General features: G+C 53.3%; 2 protein-coding genes across 4 annotated transcripts in view; one reads left to right on the forward strand and one right to left on the reverse strand.

Moving 5' to 3' along the window:
• The window catches only part of CDK12 (cyclin dependent kinase 12), a 28606-nt gene extending 24950 nt beyond the window's left edge, over nucleotides 1-3656 (reverse strand). For 2 of the 3 annotated variants that reach the window (XR_010723986.1, XM_066205305.1), the window contains exon 1: nucleotides 1934-3656. Coding sequence is in view for 2 of the 3 variants with exons in the window: in XM_066205305.1 (XP_066061402.1) it covers nucleotides 1934-2970 (1037 nt within the window). In the remaining variant the exon portion in view is untranslated. The remainder of the gene's footprint in view (nucleotides 1-1933) is intronic. The other variant, XM_066205306.1, reaches the window with a different exon arrangement.
• A 266-nt stretch (nucleotides 3657-3922) lies between these two features.
• On the forward strand, nucleotides 3923-18821 carry MED1 (mediator complex subunit 1). Its single transcript, XM_066205304.1, has 17 exons — nucleotides 3923-4060; nucleotides 5919-6025; nucleotides 6715-6793; nucleotides 7548-7602; nucleotides 8179-8311; nucleotides 9109-9137; nucleotides 9511-9582; nucleotides 9782-9856; nucleotides 10250-10323; nucleotides 10532-10621; nucleotides 11529-11640; nucleotides 11849-11973; nucleotides 12143-12261; nucleotides 13000-13201; nucleotides 13390-13485; nucleotides 13587-13692; nucleotides 14731-18821. Exons 1-17 carry the CDS (start codon nucleotides 4033-4035, stop codon nucleotides 17975-17977), a joined length of 4749 nt encoding a protein of 1582 aa, XP_066061401.1. The 5' UTR covers nucleotides 3923-4032; the 3' UTR covers nucleotides 17978-18821.
• The last annotated feature ends 196 nt before the right edge of the window (nucleotides 18822-19017 follow it).

Consider the following 19017-nt stretch of genomic DNA (forward strand, 5'->3'; position numbering starts at 1 on the left):
CTGCCCAGGAAAGAGAGAGGAGTAAGTTATCAAGCCAGAGGTTCAGAGAGTTTGGTACAAGCTGAGTGTAAACAGTGAGTAACCTTTGGAACCTGTCTGGTTTGGGGTCCAGCATTTAGTCAAGAGTCAAAGATGTCCTGAAAAAGTAGTTCTGAAAGTTTAGGGAAGCAGCACAAAGTGCTCTGAAGTCGCTGCCACAAATCAGGGAAATGTAACTGCTGGATTTCTCCACTCAGGAGCAGCCAGTCACTCACACAGAGAGATTCTCCCGGGAAGTAGAGTAACCTGGAGGAAAACTTTTAGGGTAACACAGCAGCCCCCAATGGCCTCTCCCTGCTCAGGACTGGACACTTACCCAGTGCCAAAATTCAGAGTGGTATCAGTGAACTGACACCTCCTACCATTGCACCCTTAACTCCTCCAAAGGATCAGTAAATAACGTGTGAGAGCAGCACCACCAGGCAAAAAGGAGTGAAGGGAAGGAGGAAAAAACCATCCAGGCCTATGCCTGAGAGCCTCCCAGGTGCACACAGAGAAAACAGGCCAGAGGAGGAGCAGCCTGCAGGAAATTTTCACTGTTAAAATCGCAGTGGAATACTGAAATTTTACGTCAGAGCTTCCAGGGGAGGCCGAAGCCAACACAGAACTGCCAGCAAGGACAAAGGCAAGCTCTCCATGGAAGACAGCATTCCTGAAGTTCAGAGTTTTAGTAACAAAGACCAAATTCCAAAAGGCCCCGTGTGCTTTGGGAACTGCTGAGCTGGAGGATGCAGCACAGCAACCACGGAGCTGAGCATTCCTATGGCCATTACATTCCAGGTCACATCTGAATTGCCATGGAGCTCCAAGCAAAGCTCCACAGCATCCATGGAGACAACTCCAAACTCACTGAACGTAAGCCAGGGCTAGAGAAAGAAAAGATCAGCGTCGGGTTATGTCACAGGATGATTAATGAACACCTGAAATAAAACACACAGAGCTACCTTGAAATGATTGTTTCCTCCTGTGGCAAAGTTACTGAGTAAAAGGGGGAAAAAAGAGAGAAAATTAGAGGTTAAGTCAAAATTCAGCTGGTTGCTCCTCGCCCTTCCAGGCTGCCCAAATTTCAGAAGGGAAGGGAAGACACTCTAGTGCTGAGAAAAGGAAGTTTAGGCTGAGAGATGGAGTTTGCACGTGGCTGTCTCTAATCCAAGGGGAAAGAAAAGACAAGTCAGTTCAGAAAGAGCAAAATCCACCCCAAAGGAGCCCTCCTGAAAAGCGGGATCAAGTCCCCACACGCAGTGAACAGATAAAGGCTTCCAGAAATAGATGAAAACATTCCCCGTGGCTGAACTTCCCGCCAGGTAAAGCGCCTTAGATCCCGCTCCGGGAGCCTCCCCACGCAGGGGCCACTCCAGAGGTGGATGAAACTTAATCCCAGGAGCTCTCCCGGCCTCCCTCCCTGCCCGGAGCCAACATGGACGCTGCCTCCCGCCACGCACCGAGGCGTTTCCCAAAGTGTCAACTCCATTTCCAAGGGAATCGTCAAGGCCCCGGCCCAAGCAACTCCACACGCGTCACTCCGCGGGCAAACCGGGAGCCAGTGGGGAGGGAAGGAACCACGGAATCACGGCATGGGTTGGGCTGGAAAGGGCCCTCAAGACCATCCCATGGGTAGGAATACTTTCTACCATCCCAGGTTGCTCCAAGCCCTGTCCAGCCTTGGACAATTCCAGGGCTGGGACATCCACAACTTCCCTGGGCAAACTGTGCCAGCTCCTCACTGGGAAAATTTTTCTCCTAATACCCCATCAAAACCCACCCCCGTTATCCTATCACTCCGAATTCCTCAACAACTTTGCTACACCTTCCCAGGAACTGCCTTCCCGGACTCCCCCGGCATTCCCAGCTCCATGCCGAGCCCATCCCAGCTCCCGGGGCGGGGCACACGCACCTGGCGATGGGGCTCCGGCTCACGGAGCGCTTGGAGGCGAAGGGGCTGCTGGAGCGGCGGCGGCTGTAGGGGCTCGGGGACCTCCCGCTGTAGGAGCCGCTGCCCCGCTCGTAGCTGGACGATCTCCTCCGTCCGTAGGGGCTCACGGATCGCTGCCGCCGGCTGTACGGGCTGGGCGAACGGGCGTTGGACTGGTAACCCACGGGCTCCTTGTAGGGCGGGCTGAGGGACTGCCGGCGTGAGGAGCCGCCGGGGCTTTTCCTGTAGGGATCGTAGGTGCTGGAGGTGTGCGAGCGGGGCGGGCTGAGGTCGTACTCCTGCACGTAGGAGGCTCCCGAGGGGCTGTCGTCCAGTTTCGGGCTGTCCGACCATTTTCTGTGAGGGCTCCTGGATTTCCTCTTGGGGCTGTCGATGGTTTTGTAACTTTTGGGAGCATCCCTTTTCCGATGGCTTTTGCTGCGCTCTTTGTGGCTGGACTTGAGCTCCCGCTCCTTCCTGGATTTCTCCTTGTGCGCCTTGGCCGAGCGCGATTCCTTGTTGCTGCTCTTGGAGGAGAGAGCCTTGGGGTGCTCCTCGCCCTCCAGGAGCCTCTTGGAGGATCCCGATATCCTCTCCTTGGCGGACCTGCTGGAAGCATCCAGGCTCTTTTCCAACTTCCTGTCTTTCTCCGCCTGTTTGCTCTTGAGCAGCTCCCGGAGCCGTTTGTGCTGGTGGTGCCGGTGCTTCTGGGCCCTCTCGCTCCTCTCCGCCCTCCTCTCGTCGTTGTCCCTCCTGTCCAGCTTGAGGGCCACATCGTCCGAGAAGGTGTCCGAGTCCGAGCTGATGTCATCGTACTCCACCAGCGGCTTGATCACCGCTCCCAGGGGCGCCGCCGCTTCCTGGGCCGCCAGCGGGGACTCCTTGGAGTGCCTGGACTTGTGCCTCTTGTGCCTGGAGCCCGCCCGGTGCCTCTCCTTGCTGTTGGAGCTCCCGCTGCCCGGCTGCGAGGACCCCCCGCCGCCGTCCTTCTTGCCCCCATGTCTCTCCGGATTTGGCATTCCTCCCCCGCTGCGCTCGGGAACGGCGAGGGGGGGACTCGGCGAAAGCCCCGAACTTCAAACTCCCTCGGCGCCCGCCCCTCGCACCATCCACCCCGGCCCCGGTCCTCCCTCCTACATGGGGAGCGGGGCCCGAGGCCCCGACGGAGGCGGGAGGGACGGGGAGGGGAGGGGGGAAGGACCCGGGAGGGGAGGGGGAAGCGCCGCGGCCTCACCGCCTCATCCGAGGGGCCCAGGCCCGGCGGGCAGCGCGGCCGCGGGGGCGCCCCGGGAAGGCGGGGCCCGGGCCCGGAGCGCTGCCCGCGGCCTCAGCGGCGGTGGCGGGGCCTGGGCGCGGATCCCCGGCCTGAAGGGCCCCGGAGCCGCCGCCGCCCCCGGCCCGGCCCCCGCGCTCTGCCCGAACCGGAGCGGCGCCGTCCGGGGGCACCGCCAACTCTCGCGAGACCCGCCCGCAACTCTCGCGATAGCGCCGCCGCCACCCCTCCCTCGCTCCGCGCGAGTCCTCCTCGTCCGCGAGTCCTCTCGGAGATGGGCGGGGGCGCGCGCTCGTCCTCTCGCGAGAGCAGCGAAATCGCGCGCTCGGCGGCTTCTCTGCGAACTTTATTGGGGCGCGGGGCGGGGACAGCGCCCCCTAGCGCCCGGCCCGCAACAAAGCTCCACGGCGGCGGCGCCGCCGCCCCGCCGGCCCGGCCTCCAGCCGCTCTCCCGCTCCGCCGCGCTGCGCTCTAAAGCCGCCGGCGGGTCGCTGTCGAGCCCGCCCCGGCGCACCGCCGGGTAACGGGCGGTTAAGCCTCCGTTAGAGCTGCACCGCGGCCGCCGCCGCGCGTCCAGGCGGCTGAGGGGGCGGGGCGTGCTGTCGCCCGAGCCACGCCCACCCCTGCGCGCGCGGGCGCGGCGGAGTCTCGCGAGAGCGCGGGCGCGCAGCCGCGGGCGCAGCGATGGCGGCGGCCGCCGCCGTGTGAGGGCGAGGGCGGCCCGGCCGCCGCCCCCGCTCCCCGCCCGTTCCCAGTCCCTCTCCCGGTCCCTCTCTCCCTCTGTCGATCCCGCCCCCGGACCTGCAATATGAAGGCAGCGCCGGGCAGCGCCGAGGGTGAGTGCGGCGCGAGGGAGGCGGGGGTTCCCGCCGGCCCCGTGAGGGAGCGAGGGGCGATCCGGGGGGATCCCTGCGGGTCTGGGCAGCCCCGGGCTGGGGCTGAGGTGTCGCCCCGAAAGGTGAAACGGGAGAGGGTCATAACGGTGATTTGAGGTGTGGGACGTCGCTGTGATGAGGAAGGAGCGCGGAGCCGGGCCTGGCTGGAGAAGAGAGGGTTGAGGGGGAATCCCGTCAATACGGACAGAAATCCCCAGCGGCTGTCACAGGATGGTGCCAGGCTCTGGTCGGTGCTGCTCGGCTACAGGGCAGGGGAGTAATGGCCAGAAACCGAAACACAACAAGTTCCACCTCGACATGAGGAAGAACTTCTTTCCAGGAAGGTGTCAGGGCAGTGGGGCAGCTGCCCGGCGAGGGTGGGGAGTCTCCCTCTCCGGGAATACTCTGCACCCACCTGGGCACATTCCGGGTGACCCTGCCTTGTCAGGGGACTTGGGCTGGGTGATCCCTTCCAACTCTCTGCTGGGATTCTGGACAACTCACTATTGGTTGGAGATGGGGCTTGGATCAGGTGCGCTCCAGGGATCCTTTCCCACCTCCAGCGTCCTGTGTTCGTGCAGCTGAGAGGTGTAAAGTGCCTGAAAACAACATCCCAGAATAGCTGGGGTTGGAAGGGATCTCTGGAGATCGTCCAGTCCAACCCCTGTGCCAAGGTAGGGTCACCTGGAACAGGGGGTATGGATGGGTTTGGAATGTCTCCAGAGCAGGAGGCTCCAAAACATTCAGCACACATTCATTTGTTCCTTACACCTGGATTTGGAGAGCTCACTGTGAGGTCTGTGGGCTGGGAGAGCATCAATAAGGAACCCAAATTGTGGAAGTTTGGCAGGTGGAAGTCACAGGATCCTGTGAGGTGACACTAAAATGTCCTGTTTCCTTGGGCCCTCCAGTGCCAGGGTTTGTTCTGGAATGATGTCCACCGGGATGTTTTTTGTCATGGAAGTGTGGAAAGCTCTGACTCTTGGCAATAAAATTCAGGATTTGAGTGTTCCTAAAAGCCACGTTCCCTTTGTCACCTTCCAGTCACTCACCCACTGCTGGGTGAAGCCCATGGCGCCGTGCCCAGGGGACACCAGCCCTCAGCTTTGGGCTGACTGTGGAGTCATGGAATGTCCTGAGCTGGGAGGGATCATCAGAATCCAACTCCCAGCCCTGCACAGGCACCCCAACACTCCCACCCTGTCCCTGAGAGCCTTGGCCAAGCCCTCCTGGAGCTCTGGCTGCCTTGGGGCAGTGCCCAGCCACTCTCTGGGAGAAGAACCTTTCCCAAAATCCAACCTAAACCTCCCAGGCACAGCACTCCTGAGTCCTGCTGTGAGGCAGGAGTGTGTCTGAGCACAGAATTTGTGACAACTGGCAGTTGGAATGACTTGGTTGAGGTTTTTGATGATGGAAGGTGTGAAGACCTTTCAAGAAGTTTGGGAGAGAGGACAGAGGGGGAATCCAGGACACAACCCCCCCCCCCCCCCCCTCACTGCTTTAACCCCGTGTTTCCCACACCCTCAGTTTCCTGCCCCAGGGAAACATTGCCCTCAGACCCTGGTGATCCTGTCCTGGCAGAACTGACCCTGCTGGGCCCACATCACTCAGGGATTGTGCAGAACAGGAGCTGAGATTCTCCCAACAGGCATTCCATAGGATTTTCCTGGTCCTTTAGTTTTAACTCACTGGGTTAAACTAGCAGTGAGTAAATCCTTTGAAGCCATCTCCAGCTTGAAGATGGAAAGTGTTTTATTCCTAAACTGATCTGTAAAACTTCCAATACTGGCTCATTTCCTGCTCCATTCCTGTCCCACAGAGGCGGAGAAGCTGAACAAGATGAGCTCCCTCCTGGAAAGGCTCCACGCCAAGTACAGCCAGAACAGGCCCTGGACAGAAACCATGAAGTTGGTCCGGCAAGTCATGGTGAGCATTTCTGGGAGCAGCAGCTGCCTGGGGCTTCTCTGCTGATGATTTTGTGTTGGATTCTTAGATCTCTTTGACGTGTTTTTGTTGTGTCCGGGGCTTTGCTGTCTTCTGAGTTGAGGGATGTCCAAACCCTCCCTGCCTGATGTGCCTTTCCCTCCCCTAATTACAGATTAATTGCCAGCTCAGTGCCAGGGAAAGGGTCAAACTTGTATTTTCTGCTGCTCACCCTTCCATTATTTTTTTTTGTTTTGTGGAGCAGTTTGTTCTGTGACACTCCACACTCAGTGTTGGCTTTGTCAAAAAATGAAATATTGGTCTGGGTGGGGGAAGGAGGAGCAGGAGGCAGAGGAGAGCTGCAGCAAAGCCTCCTGCTCACACAAAGGTGTTAAAAGTTTGTCTGGCTCTTTATTTTTATAAAACTCTCAGTTTAGACCTATAAAAAGTTGCTGCATTCTCTTCGTCCAGCTGAGCAAGTTGCTTAAAAGAAAACAAATCAATTTCAGGCCTGCTTTATAATCTGCTTGCAAACAGATACTGTTCACCTACAGGAATCAAGATGGTTGGGGTGAAATCTAATCTGCTTTTAATTGTGTAAATAAACCTCACTTGGCTGCACCAAAGTTGCCATAGTTCCCTCCTACTGAGGGACAAGGAGAAATCACCTTTTTTTCTTTTGTCTGCCCAAGGAAAAGCGAGTGGTGCTGAACTCAGGGGGACACCAGCACCTGGTGAGCTGCTTGGAGACTCTGCAGAAGGCCCTGAAAGGTTGGTGTGTTCCCTGTGTGCTCTCCACAGTTGGAAAATCCTATGGAAATGCTCCATAAAAACCACACAGGGTGTTGCTGGAGCGTTTTATTGGTGCTCAGGGGTTCATCAGCACACTGAGCTCAGTGCCAGGCAGGACAGGCAGGACTGGCTGTGCTGCTTTTATTGGGAAAATCCTCTCTTTATCCAGAGCAGCTGTGGCTGCCCCATCCCTGGAAGTGTCCAAAGCCAGGTTGGATGGGGCTTGGAGCAACCTGGGATAGTGGAAGGCGTCCCTGCCCATGGCAGGAGTGGGACTGAAGGGGCTTTAAGGTCTTTCCCAATCCAAACGTGAAATTTGAAAGGAATTTGTGTGGTAAATTTTATGTATGAGCTTCAGCATAAATGGGATGTTAAAATCTTCTAGCATCCAAGTTTAAAATTAACTAGCAGAGGGGTAACATTAATTACAATCCCTTCCACGCGCTCAATAGCAGGCAAATCCAAATTATTTTCTGTGTCATTCCATGATTCTGTGAGTGCCCATACCTGGATTCCACTTGCAGAAGAAACTCCATTCTCTCCTTGCAGTGTGGGAATATTTGGGTTTTTCTGGAAATTTCTCTTGGAGTATTTTGGGTTTTGGTGCAGACCCTTGTGTGAGCAGATCTGGGAGGGGAATAACCAGCTGAGATTTGGTTTATTGCTGGTGCCTCATTCCTTGGGGCGTGTTGGATCATTCCCCTGAGCTTCGGTTTTTGTTCCTTCCTTCCAGTGTCGTCTCTGCCCGCCATGACCGATCGCCTGGAGTCCATCGCCAGGCAGAGCGGGTGGGTCTCCTCCTTTGAGCTCATGGCTGAGACTTCTCCTGCTTCCCTGACTACACCAGAACCTTCTGGGGCTTGGGTTGGGGGGTTTTGTGTGCTTGGATTGTGGGGTTTTGTGTGCTTGGATTTTGGGGGTTTGTGTGCTTGGATTGGAGAGTTCTGTGTGCTTGGATTGGAGAGTTCTGTGTGCTTGGATTATGGGCTTTGTGTGCTTGGAATGTGGGGTTTTGTGTGCTTGGACTGGGGGGTTTGTGTGCTTGGATTGTGGGGTTTTGTGAACTTGGATTGAGGGGGTTTCTGTGAGTGGATTATGGGGTTTGTGTGATGGATTGTGGGAGTTTTGTGTGCTTGAATTGTGGGGTTTTATGTGCTTGGATTGTGGGGTTCTGTGTGTGGGTTTTGTGTGCTTGGATTTGGGGGTTCTGTGTGAGCTTTGTGTGCTCGGGTTGTGGGGGTTTTGTGTGGGTTTCGTGTGCTTGGATTGTGGGGTTCTATGTGAGTTTTGTGTGCTTGGATATGGGGGTTTTGTGGGGTTTTCTGTTCATCTCACGGCGATTTTTGTTCTGTTTCCCCTGGAAGCCTGGGATCCCACCTGAGCGCGAATGGCACCGAGTGTTACATCACCTCAGACATGTTTTATGTGGAAGTGCAGCTGGACCCTACAGGGCTGCTCTGTGATGTCAAGGTGGCTCACCATGGAGAAAACCCCGTGGTGTGTATTCCTGGGAAAGAGGAGCCCTCGTGCTTTTGGGATTTCTGTTTATCTCCCTTTCTTTTGAGCAGAGGAAATGGGTTTTATTTGACCTTCCTTTAGACCCAGAGTTACATCCTTGCTAAATCCTCCATGTCAAAGTAGTTTGCCAGAACTACTAGTTAGAAGTAGTTGTTAGAAGTACTAAATACTAACTAGTTGTTAGAAGTAAAATCCTCCATGGAGTAGTTTGCTCCTGTGGGATTTTCTAATCAATGCACACTATGGATTCACAAAATTATTTGTGAATTGGTTATTTGAGTTAAACCTCAATGTTTCTGAGAATTTGGTGGAAGTTATCTCTCTGTTTCCAAGGAGAGGAAAGGGAAATTACTCTTACGAAGCTCAGATCTGGGAATGGAAAGTTTTCCAATGTGGAATGCTGGGAGAAAATGGTTTTATTCCCCTTCTGCACCTGGAGGAGAGTTTGAGCTTGGTGTTTGATTGGCCTCTCCTCAAAACAACCCATCTTTAATATCTCTATGTAAGCTCATAGATTTTCAACCTAAAGCTTCACACTTGGAGAAGTTTATTTCAAGTTAATAATTTAAGAGGAAATATTTATTACCTGGACTTGTCCCAGCAGGGCCTGAGGGGCAGAAGTAGAACCACAGCAAGGTGTGGTTCTGAGCATTGTGTGGCTTCCCAGAAAAAGCTGATGCTTGGGAATTTCCCTGTCCTGATAATTCCCAGAGCTGCACAAAGCCTGGAGTGGCTGCATTCCACACTGACATCTTTGTGTGTTCTTTCCTTTTCAGAGCTGTCCAGAGCTGGTGCAACATCTGAGGTGAGTGGCAGGGGTGGCTTGTTGTGTTTTCTCGCAGGTTTCTCTTTGCTGTCATGATCTGTTGCTATTTGATGTCTGGAAACGCAAAATTCTTCACAGCTGCTCCTTCCCCACCATAGTGTCTTCACTTCTCCAGGGGATTTTTCTGGCTTTGGCTCAGATCTTGTGATTCTGGCTGCTGTGTGAGGTGTCTTCAAAGCCCACAGCACATTAAAGCTGAATCATTTAAAGAACACGTTTTCACGTAGCGAAAGTCTTTTTTTTTTTAATTAAGTGGCTCAGCATCTTTATTAACATAAGTTTCTAAAATGAAAAGTTATCTGTTGCTAACTTGAATACTTTGTAACTTTTTCTCCCTTTTTTTTTCTTTCAGAGAGAAAAATTTTGATGAGTTTTCAAAGCATCTGAGGGGACTTGTGAACCTGTATAAGCTGCCAGGGGACAAGTGAGTCCAGGATATATTTATAGCCACATATAAAAAATAAAATAACTGGTCTAGAATACATTTATTTATACCCACACATATAAAATGAAAAAGAAAAGAACCAAAAAAACCTCTCCAAGCTTATAGGTTTGCACTGCACAGTTCCTTTCAAGTTTTCTTATATTGTTTTATTGTTTGTTTGCTTTTCTTTCTCCCTAAGCAAACTTAAAACTAAAATGTACTTGGCTCTGCAGTCCTTGGAGTTGGATCTGCAAAAGATGGCTGGGATGTATTGGTAAGTTTGTGGTGTCTGTGTGGTTTTGTAAATACTTATAAATGCTTAGAGCTCTGAGAAATTCAGTTTTAACTGCAGGATTTGGTTGGAGGAGAGTCTAAACGGCAAAATAAAAAGTTTATTTTTAAAGGATTTTAAAAGGATTCAATGATTATGTGTTTTAAATTGAGAAAGCTTTGGCCACGTTTCTCTGCTGTGGGTTCAGTGCTAAACCAGCCATGCTGCAGAGGGTAAAGCAGCTTTAGTTTTGCCTGTACAGTGTGAAGTTTAGGCTCAATCCCTCTTTGGGTCCCCAGAAATGTGAATTTTGAGTAGAAATCAGTCTCAGCACATGGATTTTGGCTTCAGGTGTGGCTGTGGCTTGTTTCAGACTTGTGATTGTCTCTCCTGCAGGCAAGCCACCAACGCCAACCCCCTGGACAAGATCCTCCATGGCAGTGTTGGCTATCTCACCCCCAGGAGTGGAGGTACCTGTGATTCACTCTTAAAAACAAAGGAATTAACAGAGATTTGTTTGTTCCTGGCCCCTAGTATGGCTGATAGTTTCACATTAACTGGTGGAAAATAATAAAGTAAAAGAGGGACAAAGTCTTTGGGTGTTTGTGTGGCTTTGTGGGGTGGGGATGATCAGGTTGACCTCTCAGGATGCCTCATCAGGAGTCTTCTCTCCCCCAGGTCTGCTGATGAACCTCAAATATTACGTCTCCCCCTATGATTTGTTTGAGGATGGCACTGGAGCCCCCGTGGTTTTGCACGAGAACAATGGTAGGTCAGCTCTGGAGCTGCTGGGGGCTGAAGGAGGGAAGGAAGCAGAATTCCAGCCCAGTTCCTCTCTGCTGTCACCTGTCCAGCAGGACAATCACAGGGTTTAATGAGCCCAGGTGACCACTGGACCCTTGTGGCTGTGCTGGGGTTGGAGCTGGGCTCCTCTGGGCTCGTGGGGTGAGACTTTCCAGGCAGAGCCTTTTCCCTCACAGTGAATCTCGTTTTAACCTGGGATTTGTTTTGTTACCTGGATAAAAACATGGAATCCCAGAATGGTTTGGGCTTGGAGGGAGCTTAAAGCTCATCCAGTTCCAATCCCCTGCCATGGGCAGGGACACCTTCCACTATTCCAGGTCCCTCAGAGCCCTCATGCCTCTCCCATCATACTGGAAGATTGTTTTTATGCATGGACATCTGGCTCTTGTTACAATGCCAAAACCAAGCTCCAGTTGTCAGGAAAAATGAAGAGGGGGAAGTTATCCAAGATCATTATTTGTTTTGCTTTGCAAAGTGCAAACTATGAACTCACAAATGCATTTGGAAAATATTTTGAGGATGACACAATTGGTCCACCTGGCAAGAGGGAAATGGAGCTTTGGGTGGAACAGTCAGTTTGGCTGTTGTCCGTTTGGGCCTGAAGGTGAACAGTGAGCTCTGTGCCTTGTGGGGGAAGCCAGAGGGATATTTTATGGAATCACAGAATATTTTGTGTTGGAAGAGACCCTAAGGTTCATCCTGCTCCCTGGGCAGGACACTTTCCACCATCCCAGGTTGCTCCAATCCCCATCCAGCTTGGCCTTGTACACTTCCAGGGACGGAGACTATATTTAATCCACAAAACTTGCCACTTATGGGCTTTTTTCCATCGCCTCATGTCCTTGTTGGGTTCTCCTGCTTCCCCCCACAGTTCCTCGCTCGCTGGGGATGAACGTGTCGGTGACAGTGGAGGGAACCATGGCAATGCACAAACTTCCAATTGCTCCCCTGATCATGGGCTCCCACCCTGTGGACAGCAAAGGGTAAGGGCAGGACACGAGGCCAGCACTCATTGCCACAGCGTTGTATGAATTCCACTTGTGCTGCTTTTAAGGCCAAGAAACGCCTGTTTCAGGTGCTTCTGAGGAGTGCCTTCATTTTTAAGGTGTATTTGAGCAAACATAAATGTTATGTCAGGTGACAGCAGGAGCCCTGCAGCTCACAGCACCTTTTGTCCCCCTAATCTTCCAGGACTCCATCTTTCTCCTCGATCACCAGTGCCAACAGCGTGGATTTGCCCGCCTGCTTCTTCCTGAAATTCCCACGTCCCATTCCAGTGTCTCGAGCCTTCATCCAGAAACTCCAGAGCTGCACAGGTGCGTTGCAGACCTGTCAGACACATCTCTGAGGTTTTATTAATGCTGCTCGTTTCTACCAGTAAATGCTGCTGATTTTTAACGGGTGCCTGGGGGGTTTTCAGTCAGGTTTTCCCACCGCCTCTCCCTGGCTGCCAGGTGCCATCATTCCACTGTCCTGTCCCCTCAGGTATCCCACTGTTTGACACACCACCCACGTTTGTGCCCCTGTACGAGCTGATCACGCAGTTTGAGTTGTCCAAGGAGGCTGATCCCCTGCCCCTGAACCACAACATGCGCTTCTACGCCGTAAGTGTGAGCTCCCAGCCAGCCTGGGACACCCCCACAGCTGCATTTCAGGGGGATTTCAGGTTTCAGACACTCTTTCAGATGTCCTCCAAGTGGGATAAACAAAAATGGGTTCTGTGTTTATTCACGGACAAAACTCGTTCTTCAAGCATTAGGGTTCAGGTTCCCAGAGAAGCTGTGGCTGCCCCATCCTTGGCAGTGTCCAGTGCCAGGCTGGACAGGGCTTGGAGCAACCTGGGATTGTGGGAGGTGTCCCAGTCCGTGGCACTGGATGGGATTTGGGGTCCTCCCAACCCAAACCATTCCTTGATTCTGTGATGACCAGGGTACTTAGGAAAACTAGCTGTTGAAAGGTGCTTTTCTGCAGGGAGGAGAGCAGAGGGGCTGAGCCTTCCCAGGATCTGTCCCTTTCCTTTTCTCCAGTGCTGTGTGGCTGAATGAATTGCAGCATTTTGGGAGAAATCTTTAAATTTCTGGATGAGTATTAACTCCAGAGGGTTCTCTCCCCAGAAGGGATGCCATCTAGCATGAAACTGTTTTATTGGGAGCAGCGAATGCTGTTGGCCAGTACTTCTGAGGAATTAAAGTCGCATTTTCCTTGTTCAGAGTGGAAGGAAAACATCCTCAGTGTTTGTCCCTACCAGCCAGAAAGGTGATGTGGTGTCAGTGTCATCTGGGCACTGCTGGATGTGCATTAACCCCTTGTACCCAAGGGCTAAAGCAGGGATTGTTTGTCAGGCCCTCCCAGGACAGCAGCACTGTTACTTCCTGAACAAAGACGCTCCTCTCCCGGACGGGCGAAGCCTGCAGGGAACTCTGATCAGCAAAATCGCCTTCCAGCACCCGGGCAGGGTGCCCCTCATCCTCAGCCTGATCCGGCACCAGGTGGCCTACAACACCCTCATCGGCAGCTGCGTCAAGAGGACAGTCCTGAAGGAAGGTGGGTGCCACCTCCAAAAAAAATAAAAAGTGGGAATGATGAGCCCTGGGGAGTTTTCCTCATAAGAGATGAGGCCTCTGCTACTTCCCCACTGTGGGGAGAAATAATTTTTTTTTTTCTGTGTGGGGGTTTTGAGGCTCTGGTTCATCTCCGCTGTTCGCTCAGTTAATGGTTTGCGTGCCTTTCAGATTCTCCTGGGATCCTGCAGTTTGAAGTTTGCCCTCTGTCTGACTCCTGTTTCAGTGTATCCTTCCAGCACCCCGTGAACGACTCCCTGGTGTGTGGTAAGTGGGCTCAGGGGCAGCAGGAGCAGCGTTTTTGGGAGGGCTGGCAGGGTTTCCTCGCCCTGTGTGCAGGATTTTGATCTCTCCCTGCTCTCTTGCAGTGGTGATGGACGTGCAGGACTCCAGCCATGTGAACTGTAAGCTGTACAAAGGGCTGTCTGATGCCCTCATCTGTACAGATGATTTCATTGCCAAGGTTGTTCAGAGGTAAGCTGGGATGAGCTCTGCTCCATCTCGTGTTTATCCAGCAGTTCTGGAGCTGTTCTGTGGTTGTTTGGAAGAGAGAAGAACTCAGAGCCAAGCCAGACAGAAAATTCAATGCCAGACGTTGAACTGTAGCTACTTATTTTTGAGTTTGTTGTTTACACGGGGCTTTTATCCAGGTTCCCTCACCTCAGTCACATTCAGAACAGAGCAGGACATTCACAGGGCACTCCTGTCACCTTTTGAGTGGGAGCCACTGGTTTTGCTTTCAGCACATTATAGACTTGTTATCTCTGAGGAGAATGTGGTGTTATCACCGATTTTTGAGCTCAAAAAGCTGCCCCTGCCCATGGTGGAGGGCTGGAACTGGATGGGCTTTAAGCTCTTCCAACCAGAGTCATCCTGGGGTTTTTATAAGGTTGTAGGAAATCAGGTTTGCCAAGCTTAGATAAAGGTGTTTTCTGCCAGAATTGGAGTAACAACCCACATTCCCTCATGAGGACAGGACACGGGGGAATTAAGCTGAAACAGTAGTTCTGGATGGGATATTGAGAAGAAATCCCTCCCTGTAAGGGTGGGCAGGCCCTGGCAGAGGTTGGCCCGAGAAGCTGTGGCTGCCCCTGGATCCCTGGAAGTGTCCAAGGCCAGGTTGGATGGGGTTTGGAGCAGCCTGGGACAGTGGGAGGTGTCCCTGCCCCTGGCAGAGGGTGGGACTGGATGGGCTTTAAGGCCCCGTCCAAACCAAAGCATTCCATGATTCTATGATTGCATCCTGCGCTTTTTAACTACCAGATAATGCTTTGTCAGCCATCAGTTATTAGAGATTATTGATTAATTCTCCCCCTGTGGTTGCAAGTGCAGGACAGGGGTGATGGGAGAAGTGTTGAATCCAAGTAGAACAGCAGGACACAAAACCTGGACCTGCTGCTCTCCCGTGCAATCCCCTGCGTGGTGGTTTGATACCTGCTGGAGGTGTAAAACCTCCCCAGTGACCTGCTGAGGGCAGCCAGCCCCACCCTGACCCTGTGCTGTGTCTTGCAGGTGCATGTCCATCCCTGTCACCATGAGAGCCATCCGTAGGAAAGCAGAAACCATCCAAGCCGACACGCCAGCCCTGTCCCTCATTGCAGAGACAGTTGAAGACATGGTGAAGAAAAACCTGCCCCCAGCCAGCAGCCCAGGGTATGGCATGACCACAGGCAGCAACCCAATGAGCGGGACCACCACCCCAACCAACACTTTTCCTGGGGGGCCCATCACTACTTTGTTTAACATGAGCATAAGCATGAAAGAGAGGCATGACTCGGTGGGCCATGGGGAGGACTTCAGCAAAGTGTCTCAGAACCCTATTCTCACTAGTTTGTTGCAGATCACAGGGAATGTGGGGTCTACCATTGGCTCAAGTCCAACCCCTCCCCACCACACACCACCACCAGTATCCTCACCAGCCAGCAACACCAAGAACCACCCCATGCTCATGAACCTTCTTAAGGAGAATCCCCCTCAGGATTTCTCCACTCTGTATGGGAGCAGCCCTCTGGAAAGGCAGAACTCTTCCTCTGGCTCCCCCAGAATGGAAATGGGCCCTGGGGGGAATAAGCAAAAGAAAAAAAAATCCCGCATGCCAGCCGACAAGCCCAAGCACCAGACTGAGGACGATTTCCAGAGGGAGCTCTTTTCCATGGATGTTGACTCCCAGAACCCCATTTTTGATGTCAACATGACTGCAGACACCCTGGACACCCCTCATATTACTCCAGCACCCAGCCAGTGCAGCACTCCTCCCGCCACCTACCCGCAGGCGCTCCCGCACGCGCAGCCCAGTATCCAGAGGATGGTTCGCCTGTCCAGCTCGGACAGCATCGGGGCCGATGTCACCGACATCCTCTCGGATATAGCCGAGGAGGCCTCCAAGCTGCCCACCAGCACTGAGGACTGCCCACCCATTGGGACTCCAGTCAGAGACTCCTCTAGTTCAGGACATTCACAAAGTGCCCTCTTTGACCCCGATGTTTTTCAGACCAACAGTAGCGAGAACCCCTACACAGACCCCGCGGACCTGATCGCGGACGCCGCTGTCAGCCCCAACAGCGACTCCTCCAACCATTTTTTTCCAGATGGGGTAGATTTCAACCCTGACTTGCTGAACAGTCAGAGCCAGAGTGGTTTTGGGGAGGAATACTTCGATGAGAGCAGTCAGAGCGGAGACACTGATGATTTCAAGGGCTATGCCCCCCAGGCTCTAACTAATTTGGGGGTGCAAGTCTTGGGGGCTGACGGGGGGGAAAATAAATTTAAGGGGAGCGCTCCGTCCGATACGGTGGATTTTAGTATTATTGCAGCTGCCAGCAAAGCACTGGGGTCCTCTGACATCATGGAGCACCACAGTGGAGGTCAGAGCCCTTTGCTGAACACGGGGGATTTAGGGAAAGAGAAGTCTCAGAAACGGGTAAAGGAAGGTAATGGGTCTGGAAGTGCCATGGCAGGTGCTGGGATAGATGGGAAGCCAGGGAAGCGCAGCCGGACGCCGTCCAGTGATGGCAAAAGCAAAGAGAAACTTCCAAAGCGGAAGAAGCAGGAGACAGATGGGAAATCTCCATCCCACAGTTCATCCAACAGGCCCTTCACGCCACCAGCAAGCACAGGTGGGTCCAAATCTCCGGGGAGTTCGGGCAGATCCCAGACTCCTCCCGGGGTAGCTACTCCTCCTATTCCAAAAATAACTATTCAGATCCCAAAAGGAACAGTGACTGTTGGCAAACCATCTTCACACGGCCAGTACACAAGTAGTGGTTCTGTCACCTCCTCCAGCAGCAAAAGCCATCATAGCCATTCTTCCTCCTCCTCCTCTTCTTCCTCCTCTTCAACCTCAGGCAAAATTAAAAACAAATCAGAAGGGTCTTCTGGCTCAAAGATGAGCAGCAGCCTCTACTCCAGCCAAGGCGGCTCCGGTTCGGGTCAGTCCAAGGGCTCGTCCCAGTCGGTGGGAAAGCCAGGATCCTCCCCCATCACCAAGCACGGCCTCAGCACCGGCTCTGGCAGCACCAAGATGAAACCTCAAGGAAAGCCATCGTCCCTCATGAACCCTTCCATGAGCAAACCAAACATCTCCCCATCCCACTCGAGACCCTCGGGGGGTTCTGACAAACTCGCCTCTCCCATGAAACCTGTCCCAGGTACTCCCCCGTCGTCTAAAGCGAAGTCACCCATCAGTTCAGGGTCTGGTGGGTCCCACATGTCTGGGACTGGATCGAGCTCGAGCATGAAATCGTCTTCAGGAATGGGATCCTCCGGGTCTATGTCACAGAAACCGCCTCCCTCGTCCAACTCCTCCACGGCGTCTTCATCTTCCTTTTCATCCAGTGGGTCTTCCATGTCTTCGTCCCAGAACCAGCATGGAAGCTCCAAAGGCAAGTCCCCGAGCAGAAACAAGAAGCCATCGCTGACCGCCGTCATCGACAAGCTGAAGCATGGGGTGGTCACGAGCGGGCCTGGCGGGGATGACCCCATGGATGGACAGATGGGGCCGAGTTCCAATTCCTCAAGCCATACAATGTCCTCCAAGCACAACATGTCTGGAGGGGAGTTCCAGGGAAAGCGGGAGAAGAGCGACAAGGAGAAATCGAAGGTCTCTGTCTCTGGAGGATCCGTTGACTCTTCCAAGAAGAACTCGGATTCCAAAAACGTTGGAAGCACTGGGGTGGCCAAAATCATCATCAGCAAGCACGATGGTGGTTCCCCCAGCATTAAAGCCAAAGTAACTCTGCAGAAACCCGGGGAAGGGGGCGGGGATGGCCTGAGGCCTCAGATGGCTTCTTCCAAAAGCTACGGCTCCCCCCTGATCAGCGGCTCCACCCCCAAACACGAGCGCTGCTCCCCCAGCCACAGCAAATCCCCGGCCTACACCCCCCAGAACATCGACAGCGAGAGCGAGTCGGGCTCCTCCATCGCTGAGAAATCCTACCAGAACAGCCCCAGCTCCGACGACGGCATCCGGCCCCTGCCCGAGTACAGCGCCGAGAAGCACAAGAAGCACAAAAAGGAGAAGAAAAAAGTGAAAGACAAAGACAGGGACAGAGAGCGGGAGCGGGATAAGGACAGGGACAAGAAGAAATCGCATGGCATGAAGCCCGAGAGCTGGTCCAAGTCCCCCATCTCGGCCGATCAGTCTCTGTCCATGGCGAGCAACGCCATCCTCTCGGCCGAGCGGCCGTCCCGAGCCAGCCCCGAGTTCCTCATCGGGGAGGAAGATGATGATCTCATGGATGTTGCTCTAATTGGCAATTAATTCTCCCAGATGAGCTGTCTGCAGGTCCAGGAGGGAAGGAAGGAAGGAATTCATCCCCAACCTGCCATGCGGAACTTCGCGGGGCGTGTTCGGAGAGGGGGAAAAATCAGTATTTCCGAGGTGTTCCCAAGATTCTCAGACCACCAAGGTCTGTGCAGGAGGATGTGAGTGCCAGCACCCGAGTCCCTGCCTGTGGCCTTCATCCTGTGGGCACTTCCATTCTTCCTGAATTTATGAGTATTATTATCCCTGTCGGAGTTAACGGGGATGAAGCCGAGTGCGGGAATGTGGGAGCAGCTCCCAAATGGGGCAAACAGACATAGGCTGGTCTGGGAGATCACAGTCCCTCTGCCCTCTTCCCATTCAGGATAAGCTCCTTTTGGATTTAGGAAGTTTTAAAGTAATTATTTTAGGAAATGTTTTAGGGATGGGTTTTAATTCTTTGGAAGAAGGAAAACCACTAGGTTTTTAATTTATTTTATTCCCATGGCATTCCTTCGTTCAATACCCAGCTCAGCACTCTGGCACGAAGCTGCGCACTGTTTCTTCATGGAAATCAGGATTTTATCCCAGGTCACAGCTCAGAGGGATTGCTGCTGCCTCGGTTTTGCCTTCCCACTTGTTTTAGCTATTTATTCACCTCCATGTGGGAACACCTCGTGCTCCTTGTTTTCCCCCAGTGGGAATTTGGGTAGAGCCCATGGCTTTGGGTGGCTCTGCAGCTTTGGTGACATTCCAGCATGGTGAAATTCCAGCAAATCTCAGTGGAAGAGGGACTCCTGTCTGCACCAACGAGCTTCCCTGGAATCTCCTCATGCTGCTGAGCTGGGAATTGTGGACACACACAGGGGCACTGCCCTGGGAAGGGTTGTCTGGCTAAGGGAAAACTCTGTCCTGCTCGGAAAAAAAAAGTCCTGGAGTGGCTCAGCTGGGATCAGAGTTGCAGCAGAAGTGTTGATTTCCTTAAAAGATGGATTTTCCTCTTTTGGCTGGAATTGGGAGCATGACTCAGGCATCCTCTCCGGGCTGATCTTGTGGTC

This window comes from Chamaea fasciata, unplaced genomic scaffold (genome assembly GCF_029207755.1).
Source record: "Chamaea fasciata isolate MVZ Bird 193981 ecotype frontalis unplaced genomic scaffold, bChaFas1.0.hap1 SCAF_27, whole genome shotgun sequence".
Lineage (NCBI taxonomy): Eukaryota > Metazoa > Chordata > Aves > Passeriformes > Sylviidae > Chamaea > Chamaea fasciata.

Excerpts from the sequence above, each read along its gene's own strand:
- MED1 (XM_066205304.1), top strand. The coding sequence starts at position 4,033 with ATGAAGGCAGCGCCGGGCAGCGCCGAGG. Across the intron at positions 13,202-13,389 it reads GAGGACAGTCCTGAAGGAAG|ATTCTCCTGGGATCCTGCAG; the intron begins GTGGGTGCCACC and ends CGTGCCTTTCAG. Across the intron at positions 13,693-14,730 it reads ATTGCCAAGGTTGTTCAGAG|GTGCATGTCCATCCCTGTCA; the intron begins GTAAGCTGGGAT and ends TGTGTCTTGCAG.